Below are 23,513 nucleotides of genomic sequence, written 5' to 3' on the forward strand. Positions count from 1 at the left end.
AATGTGTTTTTAGGGAAACATTTTGAAAGATTCTATGTTGTGTCTTTTTTGGTTTAAAGTAATATTAATCACAAGGTGAAGAGCTTTACAGCTTTTATAACAAAACACTATCACATTAAAGGCAAAAGCAGTTTTCCCAGTATTTATTTATTGGATATTCAACCTCATAAATGATAAAAATTTACATGACAATACTGGCCATACCAATTGGCTAAAATAGGCAAATGAGGATCTACTACTTTGCTGTTCAATATACTATATCATACTAAGACATTATTAGAAAAGTGCATCATAATGTTATTATTTTGGACTGTGTGTACAGTTATATTAAAATGATAATGAATGGTAAATAGTATGACCGGACATGGAGATGGGATCACACACATTGCATCAGCCAGAAATCAGTATACCTGCTTTCATGTGTCATCGGAAACAATTATTAGGTTTGACATATGACAATCTTTTGATTGTCGTTGTTATCAACATATACAAAGTTTGCACAGCAAAGGAGTATCCGGTTTGATCTAGTGGTCAGAACAGACCTGTTAATCCATATCATACACCTGCTGTATTCTGGGTATTTAGAGCATCGGTCTCAGTGAATGCATGTTATATCAGTTGGTGACAGATCAAACATCGAGAATTATGATATCATATCATATGATATCATGAGCATAATACAAAATGTATATTGAATGGATTGATACTGACAACACGACTGTATGAACAGGATCATCACAAAGGATCCGCCATACTGAGCTCTGTCGTTCTGACTAATCTGGTAGATTGGGGAGACTGGCAGTTGGATCCGACCCATATGCCTCGGTTTCCTGCAGTGTCATCTCCATTCTTCTGGCGGGCCTGGCCCGCTGGCCGATCCCAGCTCACCAGAGTACAGTGAGGGTATAACAGAATTAAAGCGGGGGATTACGCTGATCTATTTTAATAAAGGCAGTAATCTCAGAAGAGTTTAGCCTCAGTATCAAAGGCATCTGATAAACCCACATCTGGTGAGAGAGAGAGAGAGATAGTTTTTTGTAGTGGTGGAGTTGAATTAACCTCGAAATAATAATTGACTTTGAGGCTTTGCATTAATGTTCCCAACTCTGTGTTACATTACAACACACACACACACTCTCTCATTCCTCATTCTGGACACAACTTGTCAGTAGCGCTGTCTGCCCTGGCTCCGTCTTGCCGATGCAGAGCATTTTTTATTTTTTTGTTCCAGGTGCCTCTTCACAAACAAGCTCAATATATTGTGCTGAACCATGGGAACCATATCAGTATGACAGAAGTGCCGTGACAGACAACTCAATGTCAGATAAGAGGACACTTTATGAGTTAAATGAAACATAAATACATCAGATAACGGTTGCACACAAAAAAAAGGTAGTTTTTAAAACGATAACAATCTCCATCAACAAGTTGTCCACGCCATTTAAGTATAGATTTTTGTACTAACACGCCTGAAAAGGGTTATTACATGACTATTCCTATCACGGGGGAGGTGGGTGTGAAAAGGAAGAAGATTGGTTGCTTGGTTACAGTAAATACAGCAGTGTATTATTGTACTGTTGTAATAATAAAAGGTTTCGCTGTATCCTTAACCTTTTAAGCCCCGTGCCTCCACACCTATCAAACAGACACAAAGTTACAAGGTTGCAGATCAAATTGACTTTAAAATACTCTTCCAAATCAAAGTTGACTGCACTCGTCTCTCACTCGGCTGGACACTAGTAGTATTTATAACATGCAGAATGTAACTGCACAGCGGCTGCTAGTATAGACAGAAAGGTAAACAACGCCTGTAATTCATTCTCCATGTTGATAGTCGATCAGTCATCAAGGCTGAAGACGAACTAAGGGAAGGACACGTCGTGACTGCTAAGACCCACTCAAGTAACACATTCATAAATGCATACTCGCACATAAAGATGCTCCTATTCATCGCAATACAGATTGATGGTTAGGAGATGCACCTCGGACAAAAGGTGATTGACACGGTTGCTGACGCGAGGCTGTCTGCTCATATCGTGATTGAATCGTGGCCCTCGTCACGGACAGGTGGGCTCCTATTGTCAGCAGGCTTGTAGTTCAAACCTGCATGTGTGAGCCTGGGTGTATGAGTCAATGGATGCAAGTTTGTGCCTGTCCTCCTGGACAGTATCCCAGATCTGAGATCTGTGTTTGATGTCGAGTTTGGAAAGAGCAGAAAGTGCTTGCTGAGCACCAGATGACGGAGCAGGAACATCTGCATCATTTTACTTGCCTTGCCAATTTGTCAGTTTGTTTCTTACACATAAATTAACATATATGACAATGGCAATGCATTATTATGGAAAGAGGGGTTGTATATTCAAGCATACTTGTCAATTTTCCTGTTTGTTTTGTGAGATTAGAGTGCTGCGAACATTATTACTGAGCAGTTGTGTCTCCACAAGCAGCCCACTTTGTGTTTGTGTTTCTAATTTAATCTCCCGTCCTCGCCATATGTTTTCCATTCTCATAAACACTCAGCTATCATAAGATTCACTGAGTGAGAGACGGAAAGGAAAGACACATTATTTTCAACAACAAGCTCTTCAAACAGTTGTCCGTGATGTTCGCTGGCCCTCTCTGTTGCTGCGTGCTCTCTGTTGTCTTTGTAACTGGACACAGGTTTACCAGATGCTATGGTGCATGTCGATTGCCTCTGAAATGCGACACAAACAAACCACAGGCTTGTTGGTGGCACACAAAGTGACATTTGCTCTGAGGTATTCAGGGTACGAGTGGGTGCATGTGTGTGTACATGGATGTGGAGGGGAAATTGAGTGGTAAAGATGGGAGCGAGCTCTTTCAGAAGTCAATGCACTCATTCACATCAGCCGGGCTGAGAACGTTCTGGAATGTTCCAGACAAGGCGTCCATGTCTGAGGGGAGTATTGTGAGATCGAGACTCTGGACTTGACACTTTCTTTTCCCCCCTTCAGTGGGAGTCTTTGTCCGATGTAAGATGGCGCACACAACGGACCCATTGTTTGGCCAGTCAATAACATTTAGAGCATTAAGTGGCCTCTGTTTCTCCATCTGCAACATATGGTCTTGATCTTCTTGTTCGAGGAAGGGATCAACATTTAAAAGTAGGTATCGAAGGCTTTTAGTTCTCAACTTTGGCCTCAAACTTTTTCTTTGAGCCTATAGTCTTACATAAAAAATAAATTAAAAAAACAGGAATTGATTTCATATCCATAATGTTCCTACTTATAGAATACAGGTAGTCATATCTTCTCAGCTCCAGATACACTCTCAGTGGTTTCTCTTGTTTAAAAAGTGAATAAGTCATATTAATGTAATTTGCAGAGAAGGAGTGATTGATTATCTGAAAGGTCTCTTTGTGCTTCTTCCCCCCCATAACTTGGCAAGGATTCCCGGCCGGCTTGTTTATTGGACTTGGCTACTAATCTAGCATTGAGCAAGTAAAGCTGTGTGCCTGTGGGGTCGGGGGGGGGGGGCTGGTGTGTGCATCAGGGGTGATGCAATGCTATTGCGGTTATATGATCTAAAAATGTTGGATGTTTCATCTGCATTTCCTCTGCATGGAGTTATAACACCGTGTACATGTAAGCTGCTTTCAAGGGGCCTGTTGAATAAAGACTTTAAAACCGGAAAAGGACCAATGGCTGATCAGCTTGAAGAGGACAGAAAGTTGAGTGTGACCCAGGTGACATGTCAGCTTCCAAGCCTCTGCTTTCTTGTGACTCACTGGCTCCTCTGATCACCCAGCCAGAGGTCAAAGATGCCTGACAACTGACTCCAGTCACACCTTTGGGATTATAGAAGGCAACCTTCAAATTCTTCTCGAACGGCCTTTCTCTCTCTCTCTCTTTCTCTTGTCCTCAGTTGAGCCAAAGTCTTTTACAATATCAATATGAACATCACAAGGTGTAAAACGAATAGAGTTAAGCATTAATTGAATATTAATTAGTCTCTGTATGTACAGAATAAACTCAGTGAGAAGTGTAACTAGGGTCAGAGCTTCTTTTGAGACCATCAGGGAGAGTTCATTCTGGCCCAGGTCACTGGAGAGTTCTTTGAGAAAGATGACCCAGCCTCATCTCAGAAGGTCAATAGAGGTCAACTCCGCCAACCTAATGTATTCATTCTAGACACTGAATTGTAGAATGATTCAGAAAATACATATTTGGTACTTGTTGCTCTTATCCAACCAGCAGCACTTCCGCTCCCACCAATGGCAGCAGGTTGGTGTTGGAGGCAGAGTCACGCAAAGTGGCATATGGCGTCATCTGGTAACTTCTGGCCACGTTTTAAGCTGCCGGCTGCCACTTTTAGTAGTTTCCAGCAGGAGAGATATAAATGCGTGGGAGTGCGTCACTGTGACTTCGAGGCCGTAGTCTGTTTATGATGGTGACGAAGTCAGGAGGCTGAGTCATCGGTGCTGTTTCTGCTCTCCTCTATCTTCTCTCCCTTCATCTTTGCTGCTGTTGTTTGGCACAACACATTTCATGACTGTGTAAAATTTAACAAGTCATCCCTGTCCTTGTTTCCCCAGTGGGGGAGAACAGCTGCAAGAGGTAAATGATTAAAGAGGATGTGTGTGAGTATGTGAGTGTGGATACCTGCAGCTAACAGATTATATTTCCTTTATTGGTAGTACTAAAACAGTCTCTCTCTCTCTCTCTCTCTCTCTTTCTATTAAGAAATAAATAATGTGTAGCCATGAACGGGTGAAACAACCTCAGCATTTCTTTAGAAGAAGAATGTAGTGTCTTCAAACACCATGAATAATAATAATAACAATTAATGGGCCTTGAAGTTTTTTTTGTCTGCTGTTTCCAAGGTCAATCTTTTAACTTAATAGTACTTAGAACTACTATAGCATAGAACTTGTCCTTATATATTTTCTGTTTATGTGTTAACTGTAAGCATATTAATAAACTTTCATTTATTTGCAGGTGGTTTATTTATTATTGGGTTTTATTTCTAACCGGTGCTTTTTAGTCGGGGCTCTCGCTGAAGTTCAACTTTTACCAAATATTCTTTTATGATAAAATTGGAGTTGTAATTTAGAAAAAAGAAATGTGATATTTGCAAGGCAATCCTACTTGTTCCTTTAACTAATTATCTAATCAAAGATACGTTGTTCCATTTCATCACCACGTGTCACTCAATATTCATATCATTACCTCAGCGGTCATGGGAAAACAAACGTAAAGCACAATATGAGACGCATGGAAGAAGATTTCACTCCTGAGAACGCCACGGTAGATGTGGTCGCGCCTGTTCCGATGGTTTGATTCAGTTTTACAGGCGCTCATGAATAGATAATGGTGAGACGCAGCAACCAGTTTCTGTTCATGCTCTGCTGCAACAAAACACTTAGATCCGTCCACAACGTGTTGACGGCAGAAACAGGAACACTGTGGTTAACGTGCCAAACATCAGGGCAGGCCTACGATTAGCCTAAACTGATGAAACACCTTCTCAATGCCTCGCATCTTGTCTGGGAGAAGGACTGCAGAGCCTCTCATGTTTACAGTAGTACACAGTATTATAAACAAACCCACTGATATAACCCAAGAATGCACAGAACGACATCACAAACGCAGCCTTTTAAGGGTATAAAGGTACTTTTATAACCTCGCCCAGTGATAACTGAGCTTCTCTAGGATTGTTCTCTTGAATCTCTCCGTTGCTACTCATCAAGGTCGCTGCAGGCGTCCTCGTCATCTTCCTTGCAGATCAACTGTCCTTTTTCATCTGCGATGCATTATTATGTTTCCGAGAAGGGAGAGCAGGCTGTGAGCGAGTCAGCACCCGGGAAAAGAGAGAAAGAGAGAGAAGTTAAAGGAAGAGAGACAATCTTAGATAAATATGGCCTAGAAGTGTGAAGCGAGGCTGAAAATGAGACAGGCAGGAAAGGTTAAAAAAAAGCAAGAGAGAAGGTGAGAGCACACAGATCGGGGACAAGGTCACATGACAGAGTGAAAGCAACAACGATCTTCGAGATGAAAGCCAAGAGCAAGAAATAGTGAGAATGTGTGTTGGTAGAAAAAGAGTGAGTTAACCAGCTGTAGCATATGACACAGCATCTTCTTCAGGGCCCCTTCAGGGCAACTCATGTGACACATTTAGTTCAGAGCATATGGTGGGATGTAATATTGATGGCACACAAGTGTCCATCCCTCGATGTGGCATAATAGCCTTGCAGTGATTTTCAAACAACATTTAAAACGCAGAGCTGTTGCTCCTCAGTCTCGCCATGAAAGATTTAAAGGCCAGCATTTCTTGCCGCAAAGCAACAGAACGAAGAATCAGTGGAGCAGAGAAAATAAGGGATTGAAAGAGAGAATGTCAAGGAAAAACAGATGTGTGTGTGTGTGGGGGGGGGGGGGGGGGGGGTTGAGCGACAATGGATGGAGAGATCAAATGACAAAAGAGAGGTTGGAGCACATAGCTGAGAAAAATCAAAGGGAAAAAATAAAAGGCATGAAAAGACACATAAAGTGGGTGTTTTGTGAAGCCAGTGCTTTAACACACCCTCCACAGGTTCAGGGTCAAGCCCCTTCAGAGAGTGTGTGTGTGTGTGTGTGTGTGGATAGCTGTGTTTGCTCTTTGTTGGACTTGACTCTGTACAGATTTTACACCGATACAACGCCGCCAGCGCTCCTTGGTTCCTCGGTTTGATTTGTACTTCAGGTTGAACTTACGCTCGTGGAAATTGTATCTATTAAAAAAATAAACAAGTGACAGGGACAAACTCTGTGACAACTTCAGCAGTCGAGTCGCATGTCAGAAGTTCTCATTAAACATCAGTGATTGAGCCTCCTGTTCCTTCTTCATCCCCCTCTTGGGATCACTGAGCTTTAAGCCTGTGACTCAGAGACGGAGTGAAAGCTCCTCACTGAGCCTCTCTGTCTTCTACGACACTGATTTACGATCAGATAACCTTACAAGAATCTTAATGGCAGCAATTAAGAACTCAAAAGTTGATTATGGTTATGGAGCATACCTTCCTGTGTGGGCGGAGAGGCTCCTCTCGGTCCTCGTACCTCTTCCGAGCTCGGAAGTCCTTCTTTCGTGTTCGATCAGAAGAGATTCTCTTTTTAGAGTTCGTGTCCTGCTCCTCTGCTTCTGGCTGGGTTCTGCTTTGTTGGCCGCGGTTCCCAATAGACTGGGTGGGACGGCCCAAGGGAGCAGGTGCTCCCCGCCAACTTGTCTCCAGGAAAACATGAACACAAACACACACGGCAGTGAGCAGAACACCCAAACGCAGCAGCAGTCCCCGGGTGAGCCACTCTCTGCCCATATCCATCCACTGGTCGGTCCTTTCTGTCTCTCTGGCTCGCCTCAGTCCATCTCCTCAGCTAGAAGTTCCCTTTTCCCCTTTGTTGCTCTCCCATTCTTCCTCTCCCTCTTGTCAAAGAGGAGTTGTTTCCTTTCATTTTCTTCTCTTCTCATCCAGCCTCCTCCTTCCCTTCAGGTCCAAAGTGCACCATAAGACCCAGAGGAGTGAGTTAATGAAGCACACATGTCCAGGACTTCTCTCTGCTCATGGACCGCTGCACATGTGTGAGCCGACGTGAGTGAACCTGAATGTGATTTTGTGCATGCCAGTGTGTGTGTCAAGAGGCTCGGCGAGAGGGATTCAAAAGTACAATGTGTGTGTGCCGCCCTCTTGAGAACTTTGGCAACTCCCTCCTCACGCTCTCAAGTCCCCCTTTTCACACACACACACACACACACACACACACACACACACACACACACACACACACACACACACACACACAAACATACATATGCACACACACACACGCGTGCACAAACACACACACACCTTTAATTGCTTTCTTTTTCTTTCTGTCAGGCTCATATCACACACTTCCTCTGCTCCCTCCCTCGGGTTGCCTCTCCCGCCCATCAGACACTCAGGTTACTGTGTGACTCTAGATATGGGCGGGGCCAACACCGCTCTGCATCTGCAAACCAGTTGGCGCCTTAACCAAATTAGGACAGCGCAGCCAGCATGCGCATACTTTCCTTTTTTCGCTGCAAAATGCATATACATCGGATATGAAACATAATATTTGATGTGCCACTCTGCTCATTGATTTGAAATTTTTCTCCCCAAAAACATTTTTATTTTAAAGATCAGCTTCTGACCAATGTTTCATTTTTTGATGGTAGCGATTCTTATTTGAACTAATGGTTGTGTTTTATTTTCCATGGCAATAATTTTCCAAAAAGTAATCAGCCAACACTGGCCTCATCATCTTCTCAAGTTGCTTCAACTTGTCAAGATCCCTAACTGACATTATTTATACTTTTTGAGGGGATTTGCATGGAATCCAAGAAAAATAAATGCAGGATAATATTATGTCTGCCTTCTTTCTGTTGTTTAGAATCAATGACAAACTATTGCGATTGGATATTGACTTTTAATTAGCTCGCTCCTCCCTCTTTGGAGTACACATAAACACCCCCTGCTTCTTTAATAATGCAAGCATGGGAGTATGCATTGGACTATTTTCTGATCAGCTTCACAATCAATTTGTTTTGGTGAAATGTCTCAAAACATACATAGTGAGAGAGACGTAGTGACACGGTAAAACACATTTTAACCCTTGTGTTGCCTTCGGGTCAATTTGACCCGATTCAATGTTTCACCCTCCTGTCGCCTTCGGGTCAATATGACCCGATTCAATGTTTAACCCTCCTGTTACCTTTATATTTACTAACATATTTTACCCTGGAGGTCAATATGACCCCAGCTATTAAAATCTCCAGAAAATTATTAGAATTAATATTGTTTTCCAAGTTTAAGTGTGAGGTACTTTATGTTTGTTTGTTGACTCCCGAAAGAACACCGACATTAAACATTGAATCGGGTCAAATTGACCCGAAGGCGACAGGAGGGTTAAATATTGAATCGGGTCAAAATGACCCGAAGGCAACACAAGGGTTAAAGATACTCAGCATGCTTTCAGATATTGGCTTTGCTTCATATGCGTAAAAGTAACATGTCCAAGGTTTCAATAAGGGCAACACATTGTGATAAAACTGGTTCTGTTGGTCTCAATGGATAAACTGTGGAAACATGCTCAGAAGTTAATTGCTCAATCAATCAGTTTATTAGTCAAACAATCACAGTTTGTACACAAAGTTAGTTTATTAGTTTATGCATTACCATTCACTGGTAAGTAATGTATTTTAAATAATTTAAACATACTCTATATGTTTCCTGGGGGTATAAGTTAACAACAATGACAGCTAGTGTATCAATTCTGGACGATTACAAGGAATCAATCAAGTCTTTTTAAAACTCTCAGTCCTGGAAACTGAAAGTAGGAGCATAGCAGGACTCTACTGCCCCCCAGTGGTCAGTCATGTTCACTCCTCACCTTCATATGGGATGAATTACAACACAATGCACGCCTGTGAATGGCTGAAGTGATGTAGGTCAAATGGTAATTGAGCTGCCTGGTACTGAAAGCTGTGACAGGTTTGAGAAAGAATGCAGCATGATAAATCTGACTCAATATTCACGCAGACATGTTTTCCTTAAGAAGAGCCATGATACGGCCATGTTCTGTGTTTTCACACATGTGTCCATGTGCAGCACAGTGTATGCTGGCAGGTTAGCATGCATGACCTTTTTCTGTTGGGTTCCTGCACACAAAGAAAATCGATTTATAATCCTGAAAATAATTTCAAAAAAGTAGTTCAAAAAAGACATGTCAGACATAGAAAATGTACATGTTGTAGTTTGTTTCCTCCCTGCCATAGAACATGGAATGCGACACACTTTTCCTCTCCTCTCTTCTCCTCTACTAAAATAAGGTTCAGACAGCACAGTTCATGTTAAATTGATCCGCAGCCTCCTCTTTGTTCACAGAGGTCAAGTGCAAAGGTCAAACAGAGGTCAGGCCCATACGGAATGTGTATGAATATGTGATTAAAGGCGACATAAAGATGCAAGGTGAGTTTTACAGATTAGAAAATACCTTGTTAGGTTTAGACATTCCAGATAAAGAGTGCAGGCTACTTGCAGGTGGGATTTACCTGACACAATCTTGAAAACAAACAGCAGGGCTTCTGATATGTACAGTGGCGTATGCATCACAACCAGTCAAACTAGATTCAACAGGACTGACATCTGCTTGATAACATATACATTTTCTTCTGAGTGGAGAACACACTGAGAAACAGACGATGTCAGGAGGAAATGATTTTAAAATGCTGCAGATAGAGAATGAAGTTGTAGATGTTCTTATGCCTAAGGGACAAAACCCACTTACACCTACGAATGTCTGACTTTGTTTCTGATGTGCGAAATGTTATTCGCACATCAGAACTGGATGTGAAGGAAAAATCATTTCTGAAGGAAATTCATCACTCTTTCACAGGACAAATGACTCTGCAGCCGTCATATTTATCTACTCCGCCTCCGATTGGCAGCGACCATATAGCTACATAAGCTGTAGAACTTGTATTGTAAGCTATATAGTTTGTATTCTCTACATGTGGGAAACAATAGCTCTGGTCTAATGTATGGCCACATCTGTTTCTGCCGTAAAATAATCTATTTGTACCTCCTTCTCACCCAATACATTTCCTGTGACATCCAACATTCTGCCATACGAAATAAAATGCAATTTTTGAGGCCAGAAAAGGCTGCTCATCAAACCAGAGAAGGATTGGTTGAATATTTAAAAGGAGGCCCTTTTGCCAGTCCGCATCAATTACCTATTTCAATTACACCTCTACTGTTTGACTTTGTCCCGTCGGACGACGTGGAGCAGATGGCAAGTGTGTTGTACAAGCTTGCTGGGAGCACAAGTTTACTTTTAAAAGGTTAGTCAGTAGGTGTGCGTGGATGACAGGCTTCTCATTTCAGTGTATATGGGGTTAATTAATTCTGCTTCAAGAGTTCCTGTGCGGGAAAAAGACATGATTCATTTGTTGCTTTTTGAAAATTCTCTACCGGGCTGGGGAGTCTTAAGAAGTCTTATCTCTTTCGGGATGGGACGAGCTATGGCTAGAAAGTCGTTCCCAGGATATTTGCAAAGGGCCAGTGTAGGTGTGTGTGTGTGTGTGAGGGGGGTCAACACAGGGCCAATGTGCTCAGTGTTGCACTATAATTCTAAAGTATCTATATATGACCTATTTTCTATTAATCCATTTCTACAAATCCCCCTTTTCACACCTGATAGGTGTGAACTACTTTGATCAATTTTAAACGGGGTTGGGTCTAATAGGTTTTCCCAATGTTCAAATAAGCGGTGTAGCCCCCCTCTTCTGGGGACCCTTTCTCACCCACGACAGTCTTCTCATAGGTCATCACAGGATACTGTTCTAATGGTTTGTCATAATCGGGTAATGCCAGGACAGATGAGCCCATGAGGCAACGTTTAGTAGCCTCGAAAGCGTTATCTGCCGCTGGTGTCCATTGTATCTTTCTTGTCATGGTCATGTCGTCAGTGTAGATTGTGTCCAACAATGGTTGTGTTAAGGCGGCATAATCTGGGACCCATGATCTGCAGTAATTAGTCAAACCTAAGAACTGCATCATCTGTCTCTTTGTCACGGGTTTCTGTGATCTTTCTCATCTGAATATTGTTTTTTCCTATACTGACCGTCACCTCCCTCGGGTCTGTTTTCTTTACAGTCCCTGGCCATATGCCCTTCTTGTCCGCATCTGTAACACAGGAATTTACCATGCTCATTTCTTCCTCCCTTGCGTCCTCTGTTGCCGCCTTTATCTCGGCCTCCTTTATGACCTCCTCGTCCTCTTGCTACAAAAAACACTTCCTGCTCATCCCCCTCTGCTGATACTACAAATGCTGCTGTCAACTTCTTCTTTTTCCTCTCTCTGATCACGCTGGCTGCATTTTCCGCATAGTTTAAGCACTCTTGCACTGAACCTGTTCTGTGGTTGACGTTGAATTTGCAGATATATTCAGCTATTCCTGGGCCGAAACCATTCATTAAGGCCTGTTTTAACTGTTGTTGGTAGGGGGTGGCGTCTCCAACATCATATGGGATGCCGCTGTCTGCTCTAAAGCACTCCTCTAATCTCATCCTGTAATTTTGTAGAGTCTCCTTCTCGTCCTGTCTACATGTCGCTATTTTAGTGTAATCTGGTGCTACAGTGAACACCCTTCGTACATGTCCATACACTGCGTCGGTCTGAGCGCGCAGTTCTGCATGTCCTACAACTAGGAAATTTGCATTGACGCCTGGTCCTGCTCCTGTAAACACTCCCTTTACTCTTCCCCACTCGTGCCCAAATATTCCCAAAAACGTCCTAAGGACTTCACCTCCGTTCAATTGGAATGCATCCACCAATGCGCGATGCTCCCTGCAGAATGTTTCTGCATCTCGTTTGTACGGAGTCAGTCCTTCACGTGCTTTTCTACATTGTTCTTCTGTCCATGGACGAAAAACATTTACCGTTACTTCCCGATCTAGGATGCCGTCTGCTTGCCCTGGCATTTGTAAACCGTAGTGAGGATTTGCTACGGCGACCAAGGGAAACGCAGAGGCCTGTGCATGCATGTCATCTTTCAGTTGTTCTAAGTCGGGGTATAAAGGGGGAGTGAGAGACGGGTTCTTCCCTGCTGTAACTGAACGTGTTTCTGTCAATGTCCTTGTTGGACAGGTAGCTGGGCCACAATGTGTCAGGTGGTGTCAAGGTGCCTCTGCCTTACCCTTGACCTGGACCGAGTGTGAAGTAACCTCCTTCACTTCGTACAGACCAGTCCACCTAGGTTCAGTCCACTTTCTCTTGTGAACCCTGACCCTGACCCAGTGACCTACGTTTACTTTGGTTGGCTCTGCTGCCTCCGGATCGATCGTCTGGGCTCGAACAACCTGGTTTGAGAGAGCTTTGGTGGGAGAGATTAGAGCTTTTATGTATTCTGACATTTCAATTTTGCAAACATCCAGAGGTGGCATATGACCTCCATCTCTGGGTGGCTCTGGCATACTTCTTCCTGTTAACAACTCACGTGGTGACAAATGTGTCTTCCCGCCTGGTATTGATCTCATGGTCATCAGTACCAGTGGAAGCTCCTTCGCACATTATCCTCTTAATAGTTTGATTGGCTCTCTCAACCAATCTTTGAGACTGAGGAAAAATTCTAATAAAAATATAAATAGATAACTATAAAAAATAAAAAGGATCAATTTAAAAATGAATAACCCACAACCCTGAGATTAAGAGTCTCATGCACTACCGACTGAGCTAGCCAGGCAATTGATCGATTAATTTAAAAATAAAAAATTGGTAAAATAATGCATTTATTTAAAACAACATTTCAAAAAGTAAAAATTAATAGTTATCCTCAAAATAATTCTTCAGTCTATGTTCTGGCTCTCTGTTCTGCTGCTCTGTCTGAGCGTGCAGAGAGTATAGGCGCGCGCAGCTAAGTGGGTTGGGGAGGGGCCGCTCTCTTGTCCTGTGAAGGCGGCGCGCTTTTGCGGGGCCGCGCAGCTGAGCAACAGCTGAGCACAGCAAGGCTGTCACTCGCAATATTTCTCTTATTACGAGGGAAATCGCTACTAATGCTGTTATGCTTAGGGAAAGCCTTGCTAATCTTCAATATTAAAATGATGTGGTGGTATTTCTTCAGTTTATGTTTCAGCTCTATTTAGTCCCTCTATTGTCTATGATGTTTCACCCAAGCATTACAATATGTTACATACGTCCCAGTCTGTACTCCAAAGCATCAAACACACACTCACACTGCTCAGTGGCCACGAGACTTCTCCCTGTCACACAAAAATTGCTCAATTACCCATGAAGCGTTTCACTGGGAGTTTCGCACTCAGCCTCATTGGTCATAGTCCTGCTGATCCAGCCGAGGCAAAAGTCAATACAGCCATAACTACTGCACATATCAATCATTAATAAAAGGCTTCAAAGGGAACATGTGCAAAGACACACGGTGTTCACAAGTGGTCTTTTTGTCAGGAATTAGCCTGTTTCTTTGGTTGATTTGTCTAATATCTGGTGCATATAGTGGCCCATAACTGGATATTTCTTTAAAACTAAACACAAATGTAGCAGAGATTTAAATGCACACGTGTGTGAGGCTTGTGCTGTGCATTCTGGCTATAGTGTGTGGCATAAAGCATCAGCAAATATTTGATTTACCTGTGAAGTGCAGTTAGAGACTAATATGCTAAGTTTCAGTGTGTGTAAAGCTAAAACAATTCATTTATATTTGAACAGTGATGAATGCCAAATATATTATGATTCCATCTTCTAAAATTTGTGAAATTGTTCCTTGTCTTAATGGAGAGCAAACTAAATAATGTTGGGGTTTGGACTGTATTAATTGGACAAAACAAGATAATCATAGATGTCCAGGGAATTAAAATGGGCATCTCTATTTTCTGACGTTTCACCTTATCAAGAAAATAATGGGCATAACATAAGGAGTTTGCCCTGAGCCACACACATCAACAATAAGCTAGATCATAATATATTCATCTTAATTCAAAATATGTTCTTTCAGACCTCTTGGTGAGTTGTAAAGGTAGATGTCCAAAACTCATAACTTGACAATAAAAAACCCTGACCCCTCACATATTGTCATTTTTTGTAGTCCTGATGCAGCATTCAGAGTTCTGACCTCGTGAATAGTGTGAACTCAGTAGCTCATTGGCGCTCCATTTAAGTGGTGAACGCCGGCCATGTGCACAGCAGCTGCTTGTGTATTGGCTTTGGAGCAGGTCGCTCCTGTCATGGCTCAATTTCAGAGAAAAAGTTTGACAGAATAACCATAAATCACATGACTCACTTAAATAACTTCTTTAAATTGCGACATTCTCCGCGACGTCCCAAAACATCTTCATCTCCCCCATTGATTTCGCGGTCACAAGTATGTGTGCGCGTGCGCGTGTGCGCGTTTGTGTGCGCGTGTGACCGCGCGCCCCTCTTGTCCTCCGTCCGCTCTGTTAAAGCCACAGTTTCATTTTTAGTAGTGAGCGAGGAGAGAGAGAGAGAGAGAGAGGCGCACCGGACAGATCCGCCGTTAGAAAAATGACCGTGGAGAGAATATTCGACGAGCTCGGACATTTCAAAAGGTATCCGACCTATAAAGCGGCAGGTGTCCTGTTGTTTTATGAATGAATTGTTTTGTTGTTGTGCTGCTGTCATCAATAGCCAGTTGGGCGTTTAAAAAACCAACAACAACACATGTATGTGTCCTCACTTGTGCAGATTGCTTTTGGATCATTATCAAGAAAAAAAATTCCTGCCATATCTGAATGCTTCCCCCGAGGGTCTTCACCTCAGAGGAACTTGTGTGTCCACTTGTCTGCAGATGTTTAAAAACGCTAGGAAAATAACAACTTATATTCCAAGACAAACAATTTTGATAGTCCATATGTAAAAGGTCAAGGGTGAGATGTTTCACTTCTTGTCCACTGTCCAACTTGTCTCAACATTTGTGTTAGATCAAAGCAGTTTATGATTTGGACTTGTTTTCTATCCGCTATTTTTAACCAACTGGACAGAGCCTCATATGGATGTGTACAATGAGTTGCTCGGTGACTTGTTTGATTGCTGCTCAGTCGCTCATCATCTCCTCTTCAGCTCTGTTTCCAGCACAGGTTTAAAGCCTTTTCTTTCTTATAAGATTTCAGGCATGTCTGTACTTTGCCGCAGTCTTCCAGGCCATCGCCTGCGGCATCCACTACCTGGCCTCTGTCTTCTTAGTGCAGACGCCAAACTTTGTGTGCAGCGTGCCTGGCAACATCACCGATGTCCTGTACGGCAACCTGACGGCATCGAGCCTGGAAGACATCTTGCCGGTCTTCAAGTCGGGCACCGGGCCCTTGGTGGTGAAGACGACTGAAGGTGCGCAGTGGGAGCTCAGCCAGTGCCGCAGCGCCCTGCGCATCGACCCCAAATACTTTACGTACGACTTTGATGGCAACAAAACGGCGACAGCCTGCGATGGGAACTTTGTTTACGACCACACTGAAATTCACCAAAGCATCGTGACGGACTGGGACTTGGTGTGCGAGAATGAGTGGCTGGCCAAGCTGTGCCAACCCACCTTCATGCTGGGGGTTCTGATCGGAGCGCTCGTGTTTGGCGACATCGCTGACAGGTGAGCAGGGGCGGGCACCTCTGGGGAGGTAAGTTGTGCCATGAAAGACGTATAAAGCAGAGTTTTTACCATACAAGGCAGTTATTTTTCACATGTGCAAGGAAAGTAAGAGCAGTAGAGACTGGTTGAGAGAGTCTGCCTTTATAAACCTTTGCACATGTAGTCATAGCTTCAAGAGACATCAACACACTTCTGCCTCAACTGTAAACATGATACTGTCGTCTCTAATGCTCAGCGGTTGATATGCGAGCACAGGAATGAGTCGCCTACTCAGCGTTGGGGCATGAAGCATAAGAGAGAGAGAGAGAGAGAGAGGATAATAGTGACCGTCAGGCAGGAAAAGTGGATGGTTGGTATGGTTGAGGACGAAAGAAGAAGAGGTGAGAGTACCAGGGAAACAAAAGAAGTCCCGGGACATTAATGACGGACCAAGTGACTCAGCCAAACAGTTCTGCTAAAAGTGGTCAGCATTTAGATGTAGGAGCTTTGTGTACAAAGGAAGTGTCCTTTGAGGTCTCACGAAGTACCCATTACATGTTTATAACAATGGCCATTAGGGATGAGGATATCATCATCACACCTCACTGCATCTCGTCTTGTGTTTAGGTCTTATTCAATCATCCACTCTGGCTATTGGTTACATAACTTTATTGGCTGAGCATTGTAAAAGTATTGATCCCCATGGCTCACACTGAGGTCGAGTTTTGCTGGCCGGGAGTTACATTTAGCATCCAAAGGGTGCTTGAGCATCCCCTCTAAGTGTAAAGCAAAGTGCCATGTTTATGTTCCTCTAAACACAGAGCTGGAGAATGGTGAGTTTGTAGAGGAAGAATTGAGGCAAATATGTGAGGTATTAAGTGAAGGTTTTGTCACACGCTGCTGAGAGGGAATATTATGATTTGTTTACGACAAAAGGTGCTCGCATCACAGCTAACATTTTAAAGCGGAACCTCAAGAGCCTCACGAAATTGTGTACTTTTTGTGTTTGCAACATTAATAAAATATGTAATATATTGTATGCCATTGAATGCCTTCATCATGTTGGTCTAACAATACCTTGATTACAGCGGTATAATGGAAGCACAACACAACTTTGACATCATCTTCATCTCTCTCTCTGTCTCTCCACCTGCTCTCTCTCTGTCTCTCTCCTCCAGAGTTGGCCGTGTGAGGATCCTGATGTTCACCAGCGTCTGTCAGTTCGGGTTCGGGGTGGCTGTAGCGTTCTCCGGAAACTACTATTTATTTGTGGTGCTCCGCTTCCTCCTTGCCATGGTAAGTTCATTCTGTGTGTGTGTGTGTGTGTGTGTACTGTGTGTTCTTGCATGCCATGCACAATCATGGTTGGTGCAATTGACATTTTAATTTCCGTGGAACGATATATACCAAAATAATAGGTAGGTGAGCAACTGTGATGTGAATTTTCAGTACATTTCCTCACACTTTATAAAATAAAGGCAATTCAGCAAACTGTGAAATTGTATTTTAACCCTTGTGTTGCCTTCGGGTCATTTGACCCACCAATCTTAGGATTAATTTGACCCCATTCAATGTTTAATGTCGGTGTTCTTTCGGTAGTCAACAAACAAACATAAAGTGCCTCACACTTAAACTTGGAAAACAATATTAATTCTAATAATTTTCTGGAGGTTTTAATTACTGGCGTCAAATTGAACCCAAAGGGTAAAATATGTTAGTAAATATAAAGGTAACAGGAGGGTGAAACATTGAATCGGGTCAAATGACCCCAAGGCGGGAGGGGTATTATTTCAATTCGGGTCAAAATGACCCTAAGGCAACACAAGGGTTAAACAGTTATTTAAAGGTGCCCTAATATAGAATAGAATATACACTTTTATTAATCCCTAAGGGGAAATTAGTTCTCTGCATTTAACCCATCCTTAGTTATTAAGGAGCAGTGGGCTGCGGTGGAAAGCCCGAAGCAACTGGGGGTTCAGTGCCTTGCTCAAGGACACTTCGACTTGCAACTAATGGGGAGAGCGGGGATCGAACCCACAACCTCATGAAAACAAAAAATGAGGCTTCCAGTTTCTAGCCAATCGCTTTGGTTCTCTATGAATACCTCCTCCTGGTCGTCATTTTGCAGTCAAGCAAACATGCAAACCAGAGCAAAATGGTTGTTCTCGCTGTGTATGATAAAAACACAACTTTCTATGAACGTGTAACTTTGTCTGTATATTATAAGTCTACCATGTTTTTTTCTTGGGCGTGAGGTATTTACCCAAATAAGCTTTGAAAAAAGGAAATGCAAGAATTAGCCCATTATTGCTAACATTGTTCAAAACCAAGAACAACTTTAACTGTATTGAGATATAACAGGCTAGTGTCTATCTATTTAAGCCCAGATATATGTTTATATATAAATATAGCATATCAATTTACATCTGAGTTGAGTCAAAGTTTGTTGCAAATACAGGTAAATACCTGAAATGTGAACAGCTGTAGAGCTAGAAAGTAGGAGTGTCTTTGTATATTTGTGTAACCCCATTGGTGTTTTTATGTACAGCGATAGATAAAACGTGTGTAAAACAGCATGTTTACAAGGAAAAAGGGAAAGTCATTAGGGTAGTCCACATGGCAGTGAGCTGTGCTGAAAGAACTCTGACTTTGAGACTTTGACCAACACTCCCCCCCCTCTCCGCTACAGCTGTTGTTTTTCACATTGACCCTCAGATAGCGAAGACCACAGGGACTTAACACCTGATTACTGCCATATCGCACGGAAAATATATTTTACCTGTAAATTGCAGATATGTCAACATTTAACTCTACATTAAAAATCTTCCTGTGATTTTTGTGTTCTGTGTAAATGCATCCACATGCAAAGTAGTGGATCCAGTGAACAGCATGCACATCTGGATTAAGCAAGAATATCCATTTCAACTTTTAAGCAAGATTTATTTGGGGATTCTTTGCTGCTTGTGCCACTCTTACATTTAGCTTCCTTCTGCGGTTGTTCTGTAAAAGTTATAAATTACTCAAAGAAAAGACAAGCATCATTTAAAATACTGAAACACTTCACAACTAAACAAGAATACTGACACAAAAGGCTGATGAAGGCTGTCGCCTGCATCTATGTTATAAATTTGTGTTCCTTCGCCTTTTTCATCATTACATCCGACTTCATCTCTTCCTCTCTCTGACTCTTTTCCTCATTTTATCCTTCAATCCTCCTTCCCTCTTCTTCCTTTCATCCGTCACCCTCCTTTCCTCATTCCCATCTCTGCTTTGGGCAGGTGTCCAGCGGCTACCTGGTGGTGGTGTTTGTCTACGTCACGGAGTTCACTGGCATCAAAGTACGCACATGGACCTCGATGCACGTGCACGCGGCCTTTGCTGTCGGCGTCATGGTGGTGGCTCTGACCGGTTACCTGGTGCGGGTCTGGTGGATCTACCAGATCATCCTCTCCACATGCACATCGCCCTTCCTGCTCCTCTGCTGGAAGTTCCCAGAGACGCCCTTTTATTTGATGGCCAAGGGCCGCTACAAGGACGCTCAGACCCTGGTGGACGCAATCGCCAGCTTCAACGGCATTGAATGCAAACTGAAGGTGCAGGAACTCCTGGAGCCGGAGGAAGGAGAGAACGGAGGAGCTCTGCTGGACGAGGCAAAGGAGCCGTCACGGCCCCAAAAGAAGCTGTCCATTCTGGATCTTTTCAGAACCTGGAAGATGGCTCGTCGTACATGTACAGTGTGGGCCATCTGGTTCATCGGCAGTCTGGGCTACTACGTCTTTTCTTTGGGCTCAGTCAACCTCGGAGGAAACCAGTACATGAACCTCTTCCTGGCTGGTGAGTGATTGTGTGATGAGTGTGAATGAAGTATGAAAAAAGAGGGAAATAGTGGGAATGATACTTTAAGACAACATCCTGCTTTCGTCATCCACTTCTAGGTATATTTGTGTTCTTAGAGAAATTGTTGACAACAGCTGTACTACTTTACATCATGTGGGTTTTAACTGCAAAGTGGGATCGTGTCTCAGATTTCACTCTACTTGCTATGTTGGAGCTGCATATCATAATATATCATGTTTTATATATCATGTTCATCTGGGGTCATATAAATTAACAGAGTGGGATTTTGTTGGGATTTTGTTGGGTGGTGGAGTGAGATCATTTCTGTTCTTTCAAGTTTGGCTTTGTTTATCTCTGATTAATTACAAGAACAGCTCTCCAGCTGCAAGCTTGATAGTTTTCCTTTTTTCTCTTCTTAAATTCATCAGAACATCTTTTATTTTTCTTTGATCAATTCTACAGATGATATGCAGTCTTTTCATTATGTCTTTTTTCAGACACCAATAATTTAATGTGCTTTCTTTAAAGGCCATAGGAATGTTCATTCAGATCCCCATGTATGTGATTTAGGGACTTACAATAGCAAACATTTGGGAGGCAGAGTTTCTCCAACATTGCAGATGCAGGTTATTTAGGTCCCCAAGATAGAATGTCTTGGTCAAAGTATCAGTGCTCCGATAACCTCTGACAGACTGCTGCTGTAATTGGCTGTTTCCAGGTGCAGTGGAGCTTCCCTCTTACCTGGTTGGCTGTTTTGCAATGGAGCGGATTGGCAGGAAGAAGACCTGTGCCCCCTCCCTGATTCTGGCCGGGATCTCTTGTATGCTCATCATTGTGGTACCTGCTGTACGTACACAAAGTCTGTGTGTGTGTGTTGCATCAGATGCGTGAGATGCATCATCAATACTATTTATTTAGGGTTTTAAAACTGGCTTTTGCAAAATTATAGTGGCCCCATGCTCCTTAAGAGTTACAAAATTCAAGTTTGCAACAATAATTTTGTTCAAAATGACCTGTCTGTGCTGTTAGCTTTTACTTTTAGTGTTCTGACATCACCCTGGGTCGTTAGACCACTGTTAACTTTTGACCTCTGATATATGACACATGTATATCCCAGTATGTGTGTCCTGAGCTCTGACGCAAAGTAGGGCTGCTGATGGTTGGGTTGGCAAACAGCTGCTGCAATGTCCAAGTAAATATGAACTTTGACCTTGAAAGCCATTCTGAACAGGGCGTTCCACGAGCGTGAGCTGCAAAATGTGCTGGCGCGGAGACCGAGGACAGACAGTTGGTTTATCGTGTTATCTTTTTTCTTTCCACTCTGGTTGTGTCACTTTTCATTCTGCAGGAAGACACAAAGAATAGTTGCCGGCTAACATTCACTCTCAAATACCAGAGTGTATGGAACTTAATTACCTTGGCAAACATACCATAGTCTCTAGCATAACTAAGTGTGATTTAAGTTTTGAGAAACACTTCAATGACTAAGTATATATGGACATATGGACACGTTTCAGTGTCTTTTGTTATTTCCTATGAGACCAGTTCACAGACAGATTGGCTTTCATCAGTGTTATGAGAAGGATAGCTTATCTTCTCTCTAGATCTTTTCATAATGTGCTCTTATATTCTGGACTTGGGGTTCTATCCCTTCTCTTTGAGCACGTTTCTTTCTACGTTTCTGAGAATTTATTTTGCAGTCAAAACCTCCTTCTGTTTCAGAAAGTACTGGTAACAGTCTCCCTTTATATGCCGGCTGCGCTGAGTGCTCTTTTCTTTTAAATGCTGTGTTGTGTCTACAAAGCGCACTGGACTGCATTAGTGAGGGAGTGACTGACTCACATGTACAGGCCTTACTTTCCCTATCTGTGTTTTGACTTATACATTTTACTCTGCACTGCATGCTATTATTACAAAACGATTGCTTTTTAGCAAATCTGGCATTTGCTCTGGATGACAAAGCTCCCTCCCACCACCACCACTGGCAACTTGTTTTGGAAATAATGTTATCAGTGTTCCGGCCCATAGAGGAGGCCGTTTCCATGCGAGCAGCCCACATGCTGCTACATCATGTTGTACACTAGCACCATGCAGAGACTCCATAGCACCGACAGCTTCCCAAAGATGTCAGATCAGTTCCTTATTGGATGAGAAAAACTAAATGATAAAGGACATGTTCATTCCTAACATTACAGCCAAAAATGAAGATTATTTGATTCAGACCAACAGAAAAAGTAAATGTTATTTGGATTGGATCACACACACACACACACACACACACTCACAAGTCTTGCCTCTCACGGTCCAACTGACTTCTTTCCACAGGACATCGATGCACTGGCCATTGCTCTCGCCATGACAGGGAAGTTTGCCATTGCTCTAGCCTTCGGCCTCATCTACCTGTACACCTGTGAGCTTTACCCAACCATCATCAGGTGAGAGCTGACAGAACCAAAACACATACAGCCCCAGGAAACACAGAGTATCTGTCCGAGATTTGTCTTTTTGTCTACAATTGGGTGAGAATACTATCAGTCAAAGGAATGAAATGTAATCAATAAAGACTCATGTCTGTCTTTAACTTTTTGTTTTGTAGATTTACCAATTTCCACAGAATATACTTATGGACATATTGTCAAAAACATAGAAAAACAAGAAGAACAAGAAACATAGTTTGAATTATACATGGATAGTCATCAGAGTTTATGCAGCTGGATATGTGGTACACTTTACCAGAAGTGTTTCTTCTCTGTAATTGATTCTGCTGGTGATGGTGGTGGTGGTGGTGGTGGTGGGCACATGACTGTGAACTGACATCCCTTGCTGACTGTGTGTGATCTCCCTCCAGGTCTCTGGCCGTGGGTAGTGGCAGTATGATGTGCCGTGTTGGCAGCGTGGTTGCACCCTTCTGCGTGTACCTGGCTGATGTCTGGATATACCTACCACAGGTACACAGATTTTATTTAAAGTTTGATTGCTTTGTCCATTTTGTCATCTTTGCACATTATTCCCACTTGCCAGTTTCCCACAATAGCATCTTGGCTACAGAACAAAATTGAATAATTATGTTTCCTTTACTCATCCCCCTGTACAGCTCATCGTGGGAATCCTGGCATTCATTATCGGTGTGCTGACGTTGTGGTTGCCCGAGACCCTGGGCAGACCTCTAACAACCACTTTTGAAGAGGCTGAAGCTCTGGGATCCGAGCCCAGCAAGAAGGACTCAGCCCTGGGCAATAAAGATGCTGAGGAAGGGCTGGAGATGAACCATCGGAAAGCCAAGGCCTGAGTTTGAAACTGCTAGAGGTCCCAAGAGACTGAAATACTAACGTCATCATGATTTTGTGGATTGTTGGAAAGAAAAAACGCGTGAACTTGAAATTACGTTTTTGTTGACATTTATTTCTGCAAAGTGACTGAAGAAGTACTTTTCGGATCCTGAGACATTACACAAACCCTTCTGCACGCATACAGATCACAGTTACACAACAATCTGTCACCGATACGATGTAATCACAGAAGTCCATGAGTTTGATGATGAAGAAAATCATGTGTGTGTGTGTGTGT

The 23,513-nt window shown here is 42.8% G+C and overlaps 2 protein-coding genes across 3 annotated transcripts in view; one reads left to right on the forward strand and one right to left on the reverse strand.

Moving 5' to 3' along the window:
• mettl24 (methyltransferase like 24) overlaps positions 1 to 7,721 on the reverse strand; it is a 33,761-nt gene extending 26,040 nt beyond the window's left edge. Inside the window, exon 1 of the mRNA XM_056428098.1 lies at positions 7,016 to 7,721. Coding sequence (XP_056284073.1) covers positions 7,016 to 7,318 — 303 coding nt within the window. The 5' untranslated portion in view covers positions 7,319 to 7,721. The remainder of the gene's footprint in view (positions 1 to 7,015) is intronic.
• A 7,291-nt stretch (positions 7,722 to 15,012) lies between these two features.
• Positions 15,013 to 23,330, forward strand: slc22a16 (solute carrier family 22 member 16). 2 transcript variants are annotated; one of them, XM_056428888.1, is made up of 8 exons: positions 15,013 to 15,099; positions 15,654 to 16,130; positions 17,288 to 17,405; positions 19,388 to 19,943; positions 20,665 to 20,792; positions 22,272 to 22,381; positions 22,795 to 22,894; positions 23,041 to 23,330. In XM_056428888.1, the coding sequence occupies exons 1-8, from the start codon at positions 15,056 to 15,058 to the stop codon at positions 23,233 to 23,235; spliced, it is 1,728 nt and encodes a 575-aa protein (XP_056284863.1). In that variant the 5' UTR covers positions 15,013 to 15,055; the 3' UTR covers positions 23,236 to 23,330. The 2 variants fall into 2 exon arrangements, with proteins under 2 accessions (XP_056284863.1, XP_056284864.1); XM_056428889.1 differs by having other exon boundaries at positions 15,030 to 15,099; positions 15,759 to 16,130.
• Positions 23,331 to 23,513: the final 183 nt, after the last annotated feature.

This window comes from Pseudoliparis swirei, chromosome 12, assembly GCF_029220125.1.
Source record: "Pseudoliparis swirei isolate HS2019 ecotype Mariana Trench chromosome 12, NWPU_hadal_v1, whole genome shotgun sequence".
Taxonomy (NCBI): Eukaryota; Metazoa; Chordata; class Actinopteri; order Perciformes; family Liparidae; genus Pseudoliparis; species Pseudoliparis swirei.